This window comes from Mesitornis unicolor, unplaced genomic scaffold, assembly GCF_000695765.1.
Source record: "Mesitornis unicolor isolate BGI_N332 unplaced genomic scaffold, ASM69576v1 scaffold16903, whole genome shotgun sequence".
NCBI classification, from domain to species: Eukaryota; Metazoa; Chordata; class Aves; order Mesitornithiformes; family Mesitornithidae; genus Mesitornis; species Mesitornis unicolor.
In genome coordinates, this window is record NW_010176853.1 from 2,912 (window position 1) to 19,929 (window position 17,018).

A 17,018-nucleotide genomic window follows, 5' to 3' on the forward strand; every position below is an offset into this window, starting at 1 on the left:
GATTAAATCCTCAGCTGCCTGTCTGGGACAGAGCTGGTGGGGGAGCACCTGGGCTGGTTTTGCACCAACACACTTTTCCCTTCCACTGACAGGGAGAGGCACAGCACACCCCAGCCGAGGACATCAGCACAGCTGCAGGGGGAGAAGTAAATTTCTGTGCTCAGCAGCGTAGGGTAGGGGAATTTAATTCAGCCAGGTCTGAAGGCGGGGAGGGCGGGCTGTATAAATAGAAAGGATATTTTTACGGGCTGCATTGTTCCAGGCACGGGCAGGTCGGGAGCACAATGAGCCCCTTTCCCTCTGCGCTGGCATTTTCTCCGCTGCACCTTGGAAAGGCTCCAGAGAGTAAACGGTGACTCCTGCCAAACTGCGAGTTTTTGCAGCCGCAACAAAGCGCCTGAAAATATCACAGCGGGCAGCAGGAAGCCCTGCTTGGGGCCAGCTGCTGAGAGGCTGCCGCTCCTTTGGCTCCTGCTGCCACCCTCACGGGGTTTGGGAGCTCAGCAAGGTCTGCCCAGTATCGGGGTGCCTGGGAGGTGGTTGTGGAGGAGCCCATGTCTGCTGAAGGCTCTGCAGGGACACCAGGCCCTGGGCTGTTCTGCACCCAAAGAGCTGAAGGGTCAGGCTGCTGGTATTTAAGTGCATTATTCAAGGCTGTGTCCTCTAGGGGTGCAAAAACCAACTTAGACAAGCAAACTGCCATGGGGGAGCACAGATGAGGGGTCTGGGAAGCAGGTGAGCTGATGGACCACCCCAAGCCCCAGCATTAACGTCAGCCTGTGAGCAAGCAGCAGGATTGCAGGCTGATGCAGCCTGGTCAGCTCTCTGTGCCCTGTTCACCAAACACTCCACTCCGTGATGCTGCAGGATCAACTCCTCCACCCATTGAGGGTCTAGGTGACCACACCGACCTACCAGAGATCACAGAGCGACCACAACTTAACACAAACAAGCAGCATTGACAGTTACTCAAAACATGAGGGTAACATCAGCAGCTGTGAAAAGCATCATCCATTCCAAAAGCCTCAGATCATCCTCATGACCCCACAAGCACTCAACACCCCGTGATGGAGACACAACTGCAGGGTCAACCCCAACCCACCCGGTCCTGGCCGTGGGCTCAGCATCCTCTGCACAGCCCCGTTTAAACCAGAAAGGCTCCGACACCTCGCTGCGGAGCAGTGCCTGCTGTATGGGGGGCTGCTGAAATGCGCCAGGACCATAATCTGCCCCATAACCTAAGGGACCTCATGGCCCAGGGCCCGAGGTGAAAGAACACGCAGACACCAACACTCAGTTAAGTTGTAGGAATTTATTTTAAATAACCTACAGTTGATTAAAAGGGAATTCATGATAAAAATAGAAGATACTTGTTGAGGAAAGGCTGCAGGAAATGGTCTTCGCACACACACTACGCTAACAATGCCTCTAAAACTAACGATTATAGCAAAAAAAGGTTTCACATTAAAATTCTGCTTTTTAATTTTTTAAAATTTTTTTACACAATTACAAAAGAAAAAATAAAAGCCCTAAAATCTCGATTATTTTCCTTTTTGGACCGATGCTCATTTCCCTCGAAATTTATTGACCTGTGAAACTTCTTTTTACACAATAAAATCTTTCAAGTAAAAGAGGGGAGTGGGGTTTAGAAAAAAAGGGGGGAAAGGTAAAACAGTCTGACAAACCTAAAAAGTAGATATTCTTGAAGTGTACAGAGCGTGTTCAGAACAAAGGGGGACGAGAATGTCATTTGTTGCCAATTGTCCTCAAATCCCACCCGCGTCTCCCCAACACACGGCCCCCTCCCCCCACCCGCTCCCCAAATCTACACGATCTTTAAGATCAAGAAGAAAAACAACTGTTTAAATATTTTAAAATAATTAAAAGAAATAAAAATTCACATTTGAAAAGGAACGCTCAAGTCAGGAGGCCGATTTCCCATCACGCTTTGCTCTGAACAAATGGGGTGGATTTCTGTAGTTCATGTCCCAATGCCACGACTGTTTCGAGTGACAAATTAAAAAAAAAAAAATTGGGGTATTTCCATGACTATAATGACAGCTGTAACAGGTGCGTTGGGTTTCTTAAATTTTGTTTATTTGTTAAATTCTGAAATGGGGCGGGAGAGGGAAGGGAAGGGCAGGGGTTAAGGAGTCCATTTTCTATTAAAATATAGAAGTTATTGCAAAACCCTAACTGTAAAAACGCACCAATATAATTGGATTTTGTATACAGTAGCTAAAGATTCCCACGCTCTCAGTGTGATGGTGAATTTGCCTGGCGGAAGGTTGACAAATCCCCCATCCACTTGCCCTGCCTCAAGAGAAAAACCACACAAACCAGACAGCTAGAATTTGGATCTCTGAAACATTTTTAAATAAGTTGTCCATAGGACAACTGGCTCAGCTCCTTTAGGATATTTCCAGGTTATGCGTTCTGCAAGATGTTGGCTGTTTTATCTGATACTCACTTGCCCCTTTCCTCCCCCTTCACCAGCATCCAAGGACAAGTAAGGCTCACAGTTTATCAATCTCCCTAAAAACCAGGCTACTCCCCCTTTTTTCCCCCATAAAATTCAGCTCATTAAAAACAGGTTAAAACTCATAGTCTTCCTCTGCCATGTCGATAGCCCAGGCGAATTTCTCTCGTTGGGTTTTGTTATAAATCTTCTCTATAGGGATTCCCCACTTCTTACACCTGCGGAAGAGGAGATGCTGTTAGAGCCAACGCAGCAGTGGCACTCAACCCCTCGCCGTGCAGAACCGTGCTCTGCTCCTTTTCGACACACCCCCCCCAGCTGAGCTAGACCAGTGCCCCGCTGCTTGACCCAGCAGCTTCTCCAACCCATCACCTCCCAGCGCAGCGCTGGCTTTGGCTGGCACACTACGCTTACCTCAAGAGACTCTTTTATAACTTCCTGAAACCAAAGGTATAAGGGAAGGCCACAGAGACAGAGGTCTCTGGCAGCACAAGGGCACTGCTCTCAGCCACAGCCCTTGGTGACAAGACAGAAGTGAAGGGGTCGGGACCTTCCTGCACAGCCCAGGCAGATGCTTACCAAGCAACAGAGATCCTAGGATCCAGATAGTTGAGTTTGGAGGTGCCCAAAGCGATCTGCTTGTTCTCCTCCCTATCTGTAGCCTGAACCTCCAGCTTCATCAGTTGCTCCTCAATCCTCTGGACTGCTTTCTTCTTGCTCTCCACTGTCCTGGGGTGGGAAAGAATCAAAGCATTTAATCCCTAATGCTCTGCTAGTCTTGAGATGGCAGCACTGCTGGAACCCAAAGGGATGCTGCTCAAGGTAAGCAATGCCACCAGCCACAAAGAGCAGCCGAGTCAGCACAGATGGGGATAAAAAATACTCAGCACATGCAATTAAGAACTGACATTTTCAAAGAGGCAGAGCAGTAATCTTAGGCAGCGGTTTTGTTTTAAAGGGTTGGAAGCAACAGCCTGAACTGTACAGATGCTACACCCATTTGAAAACCAGCCCATCTATTCCTCTGTAATTGTCAAGCTGTGATTCTGCTTTCAGAGATCCCTTAACTCAGCACCCCTATGGCTGTTCTGCAGAGCCCACACAGAGTCTGAGCACATCGTCTGCACCATGGACTTGCAACAGATCAGAGCAGAACACAGAAAAGTGCATGTGCTAACTCCTGGCTCCCCATTAGGATGGCAATGCTGTGCACTGGATCCATTGCTCTGAGTGGTCCTGGGCAGCAGCGTGGTTGAGCACTGGCTGGTGCTCAGCTCGGAGGGCTAGGAGACACAGTGGAAACTAATGCCAGTGACCACCCTACAGTCCTCAACTTTAAGACTATTGCTACATGCACAGAATAAAGAGGGGACAAGAAAGGCTAAGGAAGTCTTCCCAGATCATAGGCTGGGGAAACGGAAAACAGGGTGAAGGACCCATCTGGAGCATTGCACAGCCTGGTAGCAGCAGCCTTACTTTTTAGACTTCTCATCCCTCCGGACCTTGGCATCAGCTTTGGCGCTTTTCAGTTCTCTCCTGGCATCAGCTAACTGCTCCTTCTTGGCATCGATCTAGGAGAGGCAAAACCAGACAGCAGCACTGTGAACAAGCTGCTAACAACTGTGGCAGTCACCCCTGGGCAGCACGACCCAGGGAGCGAGTTTGTGACAATGTTCAGAACCTACCAGTGCTCAGACCCATTTCTGCAGAACAATTAGGCCACGGGCCTTTCAGTTTGCTGCAAAGCCTACTATGGTGAAATATTCCCCTCAGAAAATAGGGCTCTGCTCATTTCCAAAGACAAGGTGGTGCTGGGGGCTTTCTCACACAGCTACAACCAAGCAGGCAAAGGAATTGCTCTAGTTAAAGATGGTCTAGTTAAAGACGTCCCTGCTTTGGACTAGATGACCATTAAAGGTTCCAACCCAAGCATTCTACAACTCTATGAATTGGCTTGGTTTGGGACTGGCCAACAGCCCCTCCAGGCAGCTTGTCTGCCCCCACTGTATCCTCCCAGTACCAATTCTCTGATTGTAAGATGGAAGGATGATCCCTGTTCCCTCTGCAGGAACCAGTTCTTGCCCCAAACCCTACAGGCTGAAAGCTGTTAAGGCTTCAGGCAGTTCTTCTTCAGTAAGTTTAGGATTCAGGGAGATTTAGCATTTTGCAGCCTCTGTTCAAACATTCCCCTTAAACATCCCCCAAGCTCTAAGATCTAGGGTGAAGGCAGCCATGTTAGGTGTTACAAAAGCAGGGGACACTGCAGTGCCAAACCAGAAGTCCTCATTGTGAAGGTTATTCTAAAGCCAGACCAGGAACAGACCTAACCCCTCTGGACCTCATCTCCTTCACCAGAAACAATCTGCAAAGGAAGAGGTCAAGTCAGAGGGGCATAATGTACCACGTACACAGCCTGCACTGACAGTGGCCTGGGAGTCATGCAACAGGAATGGGTGCCCACGCCGGTTCTTTAGGGGACACAAATCAGAGCTACAGACTGCTGCTCTGAAGTTTCAATGGCAGCAGAGCATAGCTATGGGACGAAGGGCAGATAAGAAGGGTCTGACCTTGGTCTTTACAAGTAAAAGACAACTCGGACTGAAAGGTGTCCCTTTCAGCTCACTACTCCTCTCTAAGCAGGCCCATCTCTCAGGCAGCACTAACCAACTCCTGAGAGGGACAAGCAGGCTCTGCTTCTGTTTCACCACAAGTAAAAGGAAACGTGACTCCTGAGATGCAGCACTTGGAGCCTTGTGTCCCAGCCCGAGAGCTGGGTGAGGGTGGGGGTACCTTGCTCTGCAGGTTCATCATGGACTTCTCAAAGGTCTTCGGCGGAGCCCTCTGGTGGTTACACAAAATGGCAACCGCTCTGTTGGCACGGTTATAGGAAAGGATCTTCGCTGGGATGTTGTCATCCGCTGCAAAGTACAAGAAAGTGGTGAATAAGCAGGTTCTCCAGGGCTGTGCAGCCCCAGCCAGTGTCCCACCAACTGCAAGCTCGCAGTCACGGCAGAACTGACCTTCCTCTCTCTGAGGGGCCAGACTCAACACTGCACTGACTACAGTCCTAAGAGCCTGACCACTTCCATACTGGCCCCGAACTCTTTCTGGGTTGCTTTCTTCCATGCTCAGAGCAGAGGACAGCAGGACCATACTGCTCAAGACACTGTCAGGCTTCACAGATCCAACGTGCTTACTTTGTGAAGTTGTTAAGATGTAAGCTACCAGTGCTCGACAGAGAGGTTGCAAATGAGCAGCCAAGAAACATGGGGCTGTTACAGATGCATCTGCCTTGCCTGCCACCTATAGCATTTCACAACAGAAAGCAAATCAGAGATTTGGTAAAGGACAGGCACAAACTAGCAGGCACATCTTAATGTGCTCACAAGTCAGCTCTGCCCTACCCCAGTGCTGGGCTGCTCAGCTACCCCAAAAGATTGTCTGGGAGCAGATTTTTGGTCAGACCTCACCTGTCTTGACATTTACACTGGGAGAACTGTAATGAGGAAGCGGTGTATGGATACAAGGGCTATGGCTAAGCCAAGGAAGCCAGGTCTGTATTGCAGGATGATATTTCAGTTTCAAGGACAGGACTTACGATTAGTGAGCTCCTTGAGCTGCTGCTGTAGCGTGATGGAGGCATTGTAAGTACGGAATACCTTGGCTGTCAGTCCCTCCATAAGGTCTTGAAGATGTTTATTTAAGATACTGGTCTAAGGAAGCAGAAAGGAGATGACAGTTAGCACTAGAACTGACCACAGCATTCGTCAAATCTCTGGATGCACTGCTGACAAACACATGCAGCTCATGGCTGAAGCCTAGTGTACTCAGACCTGACCACAACAAAACAGCCGCAACATTACCAAAACCACAGAAAAAGTGAACAAAGAACCATCAAGCATTAGATTGGTATCAAATACCGTAAGTGGCTAAAAAAAGGTTTCTTCAGTGTGGAGGTTTTGATTTCCAACAGGTAGAACTGTGCCTGTCCCACCCCAAGGAAGGTGCCTGAACCACCACAGTGCTTCCATAGAACCAAATGTGCAGATGGGGATGGCATCTGAAAATCTGTCACCTCATACAAACATCATCTCTGAACTCTGAAAAAACCTCCCCAAGTCAGAGCCAGGCAGGCTCACCAGAACCAAAGTCCAATGCTTCAGGAACCTGCAGGCACAATGGACAAAACAGACACCAAATTCAGACAGATGCTCCCTGGTTTTAGGCTGCTCAGGCCAGCTCTGGAATAAAATTGCCACTGAAACCATTTCTGAAACAGAGCATCTGTTACTGCCTGGGGCAGAGTGAGCCTGCTCATGGTGCGCTACCACCGTCCCTCACCATTAACTACGTGCTTACATTGAGGCGGTCAAAGAGGTCATCCTCAGGCTGCTTGTTCTCCATGAACAGCTGAAGATTCTTAAACACCTGCAGGAAAAGGAGAGCGGTAACTTCAAGCACACAGACCAGACAGCGCTAGAAAGCAGCAATACATAAGAAAGCAATACTGTCAGGGAGCCACTTAAACTGTTTTCAGGCAACAGTGACGATACTGGATGTTACTTCCTGGCAGGCAAAGACCCAGTTCTCAATACAACGCTTGTGTTGAAGGTTCCTCCCCTAACATTCAATGCCCTTTATCCTCATCCTTTAGACCAAGACTGCATAAGACTTGATTTCACTATGGCTTAGCTGTCTAACAGAGAGAGTGACCCCAAAGCTACCACCTTTCCTTTACTCTCCAACCAAAGAGACCCCTGAGCCATTTCCCATGGAGTAAACCTACAAAAATCCAACCCTTCTCATTGCTGCATTAAATGTTCCATACAGTTCCATCCCAAACAAATCTCACTGGGGTAAGGAGAATAATCAAAGCATCTGTGATTATACCGAGATCCCAAATCCCAGCTCTGTTTGCTCCAAATCCCCAGTTCCCAGCTTCTCAACAACACACATTCTTCTACAGACACCCAATACACAAAGATATCTAGTTCCACAGTAATCAATTCCCCATTATAAGCAGTGAAGAAGAGACACCAATAAATGTAAAACAGGAAAAAAGAGTTCTGTTCTTTAAACAAGGATATAAGCATTCCAGCAGATGGTCATTGCTACAGCAGCCATAGTTTGGGAGGTTTTTTTTCAGTTACTTTGTTGCCCAAGAGGCCAACATTTACTGCTGATAGTTGTTAAAATTACCACAGCATTATGCATGACAGATCTAACACACTGTGCTGACTGCAGAGCTGTGGGCCAGGTGCAAAGCTGTTACACCCACAAAAACAACCGTCTTTTCAATAGTGCCCTCCAGTTCACACTGCTGGATGGGGATTTATTCTGGAATGAGGTTAAGATCACATCAGATTCAAAACTGGTGGATGACAAAGAAATAAAGGAATTAACATTACCTAGGAAAGAACTCTTGGTTGGTAGATACCCAGGTTCATAGGCCAAAAGTATCAGTGCACCTACTCTCTATGCTCTGGAGCACCCTCAAGACCTACCTCAATGGGGGCTCAGCTCCAACATGAACAAAACCACTGTGACAGAGGAGCCAGTACCACAAAAGTCCCAAGTTCAGCTACTACTCCAACAGTGCCATCTAGCACTATTTCAGAACCATTTATGCTATTACTTGTCATATGGGCCTACAACTCTACCTTCAAGTGACAAAACCAACTCTGCTGACCAGAACAAGACCCAGAAAACTCATCTAACATTGCTGTTACAGTTATGTCATGCCAACTCTTGACACTGAGGCCACACAGAAGAGCCATAAGACATTTAAATATCTCATCTGCTGGGTTATGTCACATCACCAGCAGCCTTATCTTCCATGGCACTGCCAATAAAATGGAAAGAACTGATTTTCTGGCTAGGTGACAAAGCATCCTGTTATTGCCACCAAAGCTGTGCTGACCACATTTTTCTGCAGTCCTGCCTGTGTATGTGTTTGTGGAGATGCCTTACCCTCTTCTCAACAGGGACTTTGTTGTAGTATCGGATGGAGTCTTTTCCGAGGAAGTCGAACTCAACCACGTATTCCTGGCCGTCCAGTTCAGGATGCAGCTTGATATGTTCTACTCTCAGCGAGCAGCAGCCCACGGTGTCAGCTGTCTCTCCTTCTTCTTTTTCATTACCAGCTCTCAGGGCAAGCTACATTTGTATCAAGACAAGAGAGGTAAGCATTTCAAACCATCCCAGTAATGTGTAGATGCTGGAAACTTTCAGATCCTGGCCTAGAATCAGCAGTGTCCATAGGAGAAGAAAGAGGGAGAAAACACATCTGAATGGATAGAATTGACATTTTAAAAATCCTAATAAAAACAATCTTAAGATCTCTTTAAATCTGTTTTAAATAACACAAGTCTACCAGAATACCTGAACTTTTAATGAGAAGTTTAAAGTAAGATGTTTTACCAAATTTCTCTCATTAAATAACTCAAACTGTAAAACAGTTCTGACTAATGGAAATGAATTTCAAAACGTTTGGTGTTTTTTTTTAAAAAATCAAACTGACTTGTGAACTCAACCTGATACAAAATCATTAAATTCAGCTGTTCCTCTTCTATGATCCTACCTCTCCACTGCACGCTAAATAAATGCACTTTATATAGCATATAGGACACTTTGGGTTATATGAATAAGCTAAAGGCTACATCTGTCTGAATAAAAAGTGTATTTTAACAGAACTGGCTAAACCAATTTCTCATTTTTGAAGAAAAGCCTTCAGTGTCCGTATGAGACCACAATTATTCAAATCAAAGTTTCCTGCTTTACATCAAACCATTTTGAACAAAACCTGTAAATTTAGTTGGTCAAGACACCATACACTAGCAGGGCAGCAGCTCTCCAGGAACTGGTTTTAAGTAGCTTTAAATCAACCAATATTATTGCAGTTTTCTTTATGCCAGGGTGAAAAAACTAGCATTATTATGAAACCTCACGACTGTGACCTCAAACTAAAGAGGTGACAAACCAGCAGAAATTCCCAGCAGGAAAACTGAAACAGCTGGAGACAAAAGGCCCACACAAATTTCCCAGTAATCCAACTGGGCGACTCTGGAAGCAGGCTGTGAATTTTGCCTGAACTAAAACAATGCTGCCTGAAATAGCCTTGTTCAGTACAATAGCTTATTGCTCTGGATTCCAGGTAATGGGAAGGAAAAGGAGAGGGGAGCCTGCCCACCAGGAAGTCTCAGGATACCTTAGTAACTGGGCTCAATTCTGCCTTGGGAACAGACACACAGCATTCCCGAGCGTTCCCAGCAGGGCAGGAAAAGGCAAGAGGAGTGTGCTGGGGAAGGAGCCTTACTTTATCAATGAAGTACAGCGCCACAGCCCTCTGCCGTACTTTCATCTCTTTGGATTTCCAGTCTTCTCGATATTGATTTCGGATTTTATCTACGCACTTCTTCAACCTCCGAGCTGTCTCATACTTCTGCCAGTCCTTCTCACCCTGCAGAGGAAGTTGGAACAGAGTCAGCATCAGAAAAGAGGCAAAGGACCCGTTCCGATCTGCATCTCAAGGCTCTGCAAGCCTGTGTGTGGCAAATGGTCTCACTGTACAAAAGCACTGAGATTTTGCTGCTGAACAGCTCAGCTTCAAACTATGCTGCCAGGCAGCTGTAGGTAATTCAGATTTCCATGATATTAAATGCCTCCACGGAAGCAACTATAAAGACAGAGAAGACATTATGTCTTCCGTGCTTCTCAACATATAAATAGTTTCCTCTGCTTTATTCAGATGACACTTACGTTCTTTCAGCTGCATAATTAAACACCCATAAAATGCAAAGACAACATCAACAGTTCATCATCATCATTATATATTCAAGCCATGGCAAAAAGAGGGCATTAATTCACAAGGAACAGAGATTTTTTCCTACACTTGTAGGACAAACCCCTTCTTTCCAATCCAGGAAAAAATCTCTTCAAAAAAGACTTCATGAGAAGAACTTAAATCCTACCCCTGAAACTGAAAGCTACTTATCTTTTAACAGGTTTATCATTGCTTTTATGGAACCTAATCATTGATGAGTTATTTGCTCCACAGCAGGGTTTGTTTTCCTTAAGTCATGAGTTCCTTATCAGCCTCCCCAGCCAGTAGCCTCGCCACATTTTTAATTTAACAACTGACTAATTAGCAACCCATGGTTAGAACTTCACTACATGATCAGGCAAGGGAAGCTAGGGCAAAAGCAGGTAAAGTATCCACCAGAGCAAGCCTGTTCTTGGATAAATTGCTTCCTTTTAGTTATACACAGAGTAAGGGATTCCTCTTAGGAATGATACAGTGATGCTTCACAACAGACATTTTCCAGATTTCATCTGCTCTCCTGTGCAGCACTTGAATTATTTCTTTACAAGGGGGAACAGAGGCACATAAACTTTCATATGTTTTTCAATCAGTGTAGGATGAAATAGCAAGACAGCTTTACTTCCTACCTCTCTCCTAGCCAACTGCTACATTTGCTTCTTGGAGACATGACCAGTCTCTAACTATATCTTTACCTTAATTCTTGAGCTAGGGTTCAACATGATGTATTTGATAGAGCCTTGGATGTTCTCAGTCCATGACACCAGCCAGGTAACCTTGTTATCATGCCGGACCTCCTTCCATTTGTGTCCTGGTGGAGGAGGAGGGATCTTGGAATCCCTGCAGAGAATTACAAAACAGTAAATAAAAACTATTTCAAGAGATTTCCACAGCATCAAAATAGGATAAGTAATGAGTACTGTCACACAAAGCACAGGGAAAGACACCGAGGCAATGTAACTACCTATTTTCACAAGCAGGAAATCAAGGGAATTAAAGTGAACACTCAAAGCTCAGAAATGTAACTACTATCAATATGATCTGATGAAGAATAATTCCCACCATAGGTAGGAACACACATTGCTAGGACCAGCTTTGATTTGTGGACACTGCAGTAGTGTGGACACTTATCAGGACAAGACTGAAGAGAAGCCCACCAAACTTTAGCCTTCAACCTCAAGGAAAACAAAGTAGGGCAACCCACCTAGAAGAAAATTAATTTTGGGAAATACTAGCAGGAAAGATTGTTTAAGCACTTGCAAGCCATAGGCATGAAGAAGAAAATATGTAGACAAAATTCTACACGAAAACCGCAACAGCCTTGCTCAGTCTTTGCTTGTATGACTCAGTTTCTTAGCCACATCAGATAAGCAGCATGCTTATTTCTACATGCTTGAGTATCAACCTATACAGGGTTTTAAAGAAGAAGCTATCCTAGCTAGAAAGCAAAGCCAAGATGTGAAGCATACAGTACTCACTTGCTGCAGTTAATGATGATGTCTTCCGGCATGATGCGTCTCTTCAACATGCCCATTTTGGGATGGTTCCCACGACCTCGGAAGAGACCTGGGGGTTCAATTTTGAAGTTGGCAATCCTCTCCTTGTGGTTGTCCATCACACAGTAACCATATTCCTTCAATAGCCGCTCATTCTCTTCTTTGATTTTCTGGAAAAAGCCAAAAGCAAAGATGATACGGTACACCCAGCATCACACACATCTCTGAATGCCAGGACTTAAATTCTTGTATCTGCACCACACTAATGCTGAAGAACCAACTCAAAACCAGATCCTCATCATGCCAAGTGCTGTATCAACACACAGAGCTGCAGACTGTCCAGAAAAGCAATCATAAGATGCAAGGAGCATAAACAAACTGGAAAAAGGGAAAGAATGTGCAGAAACTCTCTTAAAACTTGTATTTGAGGGAAACACATTAGGGCTGGTGAAGACAGCTACAATTTTGCCACAAAGAGGCATTTACTTCTATCCATATATCACAGCTACAGGGGCAGCCCAAGTACACTACTGCTGCTTTATAGTCTATATTCAGCATGTGACACCCACTGGACTTTACATCTTTTTGTGTATGTATAAAAAACCAGACTTCTGTGTTTGAACTCGGCACTGGAAAGAGGCAGAGGAATGTCTCCAGTCTGCTGCATGTCAAGCCTGTGTCAGCAAATGGTCTTGTAAGCAGAACACAATCTGCTAAGTAAAAATGTGCTGAGATTTCACTGCATACTTCTGTGCTTAAACTCTAATTATACAGTAGGAAAAATAAAAACATTACAGCTCAAAGTAAAACATTTGACCCATAGATAGCACTGGTGCGCCAGCTAAGAGACTAACAGAAAAAGTCAATTCTGCTCCATTGTACTAGTTACCACAGACGGGAACTGAGGAGGGCTCACCCACATGTTTATCAAATGGTAACAGCAGTGAGACATGGGCTCTCTATTTTGGTGGGACCCCTCTGACCCCAAAGGCCGCAGTTCCAAGCTACCAGGCCCCTCACTCAAAGGACAATTGCTGTAGCGTTGCAAAAGACCAACTGAGAACTTGGGGCAAGTTTCCAACTTCCATTGCAGTTAAGTCTCAGTCATCTAAAAACTATTTAATTCTCTCTCCGCAAGCCACTGTAACCACGCTACTGGAAAATAAAGTTTCTTTTTTATTCAGAAAACTGCATTACCTGATATTTAAGATTTGTTCATTTGTTTTATTCACTAACACCATTACTGCATCCCTTCCATCATCCCCAATTTTGCCCTCCAGACCCAAGGAGCTTCTAATATGAAAATCTATCCTTAACTGAGTATCCGCTGCTCATTACTGGCCAGGGACCAAGGTTCCCATGGACACAGCACCTCTGATTCTCTTTATTAACTTAAGTAGGATCAGGAGCCTTAGCCCTATCAATGTCATTCTAAGTCAGGATGAAGATTCAGCTGGTAAACACAGTGCTTTGTCCTACCTGAGCTGCACAGTAAAGATTCCCGCAGTTAACATGAAAGTAATAACTTGAAAGCTAGTAAACAAGTGACTTATAAATGGCAAGGCAGGCAGAGGAATGAGTACATGAAGATGTTTACAAGCCAGCTAAGAATGAAGAAGTCTCCTAGAATACCCTCTGGTACCTGTTTCTCCTCCTTGGACATCTGTTTCCTAGCTTCTGACTGAGCTTTGAAATACTGGCTCATGTGGGTGAAGTCGCACTTGCTGAGGTTGGTGATGGTGCTCTTCTCTTCAGAGGTCATTTCCTTGCAGAAAGAAAGCAGTGCTTTAAGTTTTCATACATAGTAAGTTTTCATGCATAGTAGAGCTTACCCTACCCTAGGCAGTTTAAACAGGAACAAGAGAGATTCTCACAATAAACCCCCAAAAACTCCCAGATTCTTGCACATGCTCACTCTAGCTAAGGACAAAGAAAAAACAGACAAGCAGCAGTGTATGGAGTGCTGGTCTTCCAGCAGCCTGATCTCTGCAAGCACTGGGCAATGCTGTACCACCTCTCAAAGCGCTCTCACACTGAACGGTGGCTGGGACAGCTGAGGGATAGGGAGAAAAATCCAGTAACCCGCCTAGGAAAACAGCATCAACTGATCTAAAGGTTTGATCTTATGGCTGATGACTGAGGCGAAGTTCTGAATTTTAGGTCTTTGGAAGGGGTTTTCTTCTAATATAAAGCTGGCTCTTCAACAAGCCATGTGTCAGAGCAGCTATACCCCATGGTGCGTTAACAGGCAAATCTGGCTGGGAGAAGTATGACTTTATTGGTTTAGAAAGGTATTTATGGCAGGGTCCTTCCTGGTGAAACTACAGGATAGCCTGGAAACTTCACAGCTACAAGGTAAGGCAGCTTTTAGTTGTCATAAGGTAACCTCCCTGTGCATGGAACATTGACCTCACTTCACTGCCCAGTGCTGAGGAGACACTGGCCACGCCTGCAGCCACTGCAGCCCAGGATTACAGGCATACCTTTCTCCAGTCCTTGAAGAAGTTTTTCCTGAAGATCTCCTTTGTAGTGTACTCATGATCAAGCATTTTTGCAAAGAATGTGGCAACTTCTTCTGCTTTGGTGCTCAGCTTCATGACTTTACCTACAAAAAAAGGTTTTCTTTTTAAAGAAAATGGTAAACAGGAATTAAAGCCAGAAAGAGGCCCCAGTAACTACCTTAAAGGACACTGTATTTTTACAACGGAGAAGCTTTTCTTAAAAATGTTACATAGTACAGCAAATTGGACGGACAAAGGAAACAGAGGAGCACAATTGCTTGACTTTCATCATAAACATTTTGAAAAAAGTTTCCTCCGGAATCTGAACATTATAAAAAGCAAGAGCAATCTGATGTGAGACAGGTTTGAGAGACGCAGGGCAGGAAGGGGAAAAGGCCTCCTGCAGGAAACCCTATGCTGAGACACCCCAGTGGTGTGTACGTTCCTGGGGAGATTCTGCTGTTTGAAGTGAAGGAGGCAAGAGATTTTATTAAATTTTATATTCCGGCACTCAGACATATGGGAAATAGACTCTCTGTATTCCTCTTCCACCCACAGAGGGACTCCACTTGGGAACACCCCTTCTCGCCTTTAGCTATTTCTAGCCAGGAAGAGCCCTTCCTATAGATACACCACAAATAGGCTGGAAAGCGATGCCAAATATTTAACTCCCCTTCATTGCAGGGAAATGTGTCAGGATTCTGCTAATTGTTCCCTTTGCTGTGGGAATGGACTCCTGTGTCTCCAAATCAGGCTCGAAAGGCAGTAATTTTTAAGAAAGACTGAGCTTTCGGTGAATGGCGAGGTCACATTTCAGCTTAACTGCAGGACTGCAGTACAAAGTGAAACTGCTGCAAGGGAAGACTTGAAAACACAAGGGAAAAGGGGCTGCTGCAACACTGAAGCTGTGGATTCGACATCTAATATCCCTATCGAGCGTCTTTTTGGTGCAGATTGCATTCCTGACGACACGTGAGGTGCCAGTGACCCCTGTGAAGGATTTTGCATGCAGCTCACATCTCCAGTTAGCTGCAAGAAATATTTAAAGTCCCAATGGGCTGGCAGGCAGTCAACACCTGTGGATTTTTTAATGACCACTTAACTGCACAAAAGTGAATACAAGAAACACTACTGTTGATTCTGCACTCTTGGGAAAAAATAAAACTAAACAAACCACACTTTTGATTTACTTCATGCTTTAAAAAGTCGCATCATCTCCAAAATTAAAGCATAATTTCAGCCATAAAGCCTTAAGATCTAGAAACCCTCTTAAAACAGGACTTAGTAAAAGGTCCTCCCAATGATCTCCACAATTAAATTAAACTAACAGTAACTCTGCCAATTTTTAAGCTGCAACCTAAAATACAGCATTTGTTTGCTTATAACAGGAAATGGGGGAAGGGAGAGACAGCAAGGGAAATGGTTTTTCAAGGCTGCAAGTCTAGCTTGAAAGAGGCTACCGAGTTAGTAACATGTTACAGGGTTAAATGATTGATATTTTTCCCAAATAGCTGAAGGCTCAGCCACCTTTATCTAAACACTTGAGAATAGATTTCTTTGGACTCTATTTCTTCCTTTTTACAAAGGTTTGAAAAGGCTCTTGGTGGACATCAAATGAATAAAAGAGATTTGTTCCAGAGGCATGAATATTCGTTACCTGACTTAAAAACTGAAAACCAGAGAGCAAGCGAGCAGAAGAGACTGCATGGCCACAACTGAAAAGTAACCGCCACCATCTACAGAAAAACATGCAAGTTCAAGCCACGCTGGGGTATAAGCAGTAGCTTGTTAACCCACAGTCACTCAAATGTACAGTCAAGCCCTAAAAGATGGCTTTGGCATTTCAACCTCCTTCCCCCGGTCTGGTGGTGTAGGGCTAACAATAGCTGCAGCAGTCATGATGTGAGGTACAAACAGGCAGTCTCACCACAGCGCAATCACCAGGCAAGGGGTGGATTCCTCCGGTGAGCGCCTGCAGCCCGGCAGCTGGCTGGCCAGCCACAGCGTGATCATTAGACTCTACAAATCATCCCAAGATAATCTTGAAATTAGACAATGCTTTGTGAGCACAGACCGCGGCTCTCAGCAGCTGCTCTGTAAATCAGACGTCTGATTTTTTGCCTAGTTTCACAAGGAAGACTTATGTGATTGCTTTATTTGCCAGACCCCCCCGCCCACCCCGTAACTGTTGAGCCTACTGATGAGTTTCTGTCACGAAAAGAGGTTGCAAAAACCCCTGCACCTCCTAGAGGTTTCACGAAATAGATAGCTAGATAGAAAAGGAGCTTACTGCTGCAGTGCTACTTGCCCCTCCTCTTTTCTAGACAGCAGGAGAGATAATATGCATCCCTCAACAGAGGGGAAAAATCCCAACTCTGTATCAAGTCCTTATTTATCCCTAAGAAAGAAGTCTGTAGACATCCCCAATCACTGTGCTACTTGCTTGGAGACAGCCTTAAACAGGATACAATATATTTACTTCACTGCATTTCACTGCTGAAAATGAATGCCACCTATTTCTCAGTATTTAAAAACACACAAAAATGGCACGTTGCTCCTGGAAGAGTTCCATGTGCAGATGTCCCCTTCACCAAAAATAACATTTTCACCCATTCAGATGCCTCCCACTTAATTCAATCCTGGATCAATTTGACCCTTCATTTAACACGATCACAGGACTAAAAGGAAACACACAGGTCATCAAGTCCGGTCTCCAGCAGGAA

General features: G+C 45.1%; 1 protein-coding gene across 1 annotated transcript in view; it reads right to left on the bottom strand.

The window, feature by feature from the left end:
- Nucleotides 1–1,292: 1,292 nt before the first annotated feature.
- The window catches only part of TOP1 (topoisomerase (DNA) I), a 67,019-nt gene continuing 51,293 nt past the window's right edge, over nt 1,293–17,018 (bottom strand). The window contains exons 9-20 of the mRNA XM_010181861.1: nt 14,278–14,399; nt 13,437–13,559; nt 11,777–11,964; nt 10,994–11,138; nt 9,795–9,938; nt 8,450–8,635; nt 6,839–6,907; nt 6,078–6,192; nt 5,270–5,397; nt 3,956–4,050; nt 3,059–3,208; nt 1,293–2,697 (exon numbers count right to left, since the gene is read on the bottom strand). Of these exons, the coding sequence (XP_010180163.1) occupies nt 2,595–2,697; nt 3,059–3,208; nt 3,956–4,050; nt 5,270–5,397; nt 6,078–6,192; nt 6,839–6,907; nt 8,450–8,635; nt 9,795–9,938; nt 10,994–11,138; nt 11,777–11,964; nt 13,437–13,559; nt 14,278–14,399 (1,568 nt within the window). The 3' untranslated portion in view covers nt 1,293–2,594. The remainder of the gene's footprint in view (nt 2,698–3,058; nt 3,209–3,955; nt 4,051–5,269; nt 5,398–6,077; nt 6,193–6,838; nt 6,908–8,449; nt 8,636–9,794; nt 9,939–10,993; nt 11,139–11,776; nt 11,965–13,436; nt 13,560–14,277; nt 14,400–17,018) is intronic.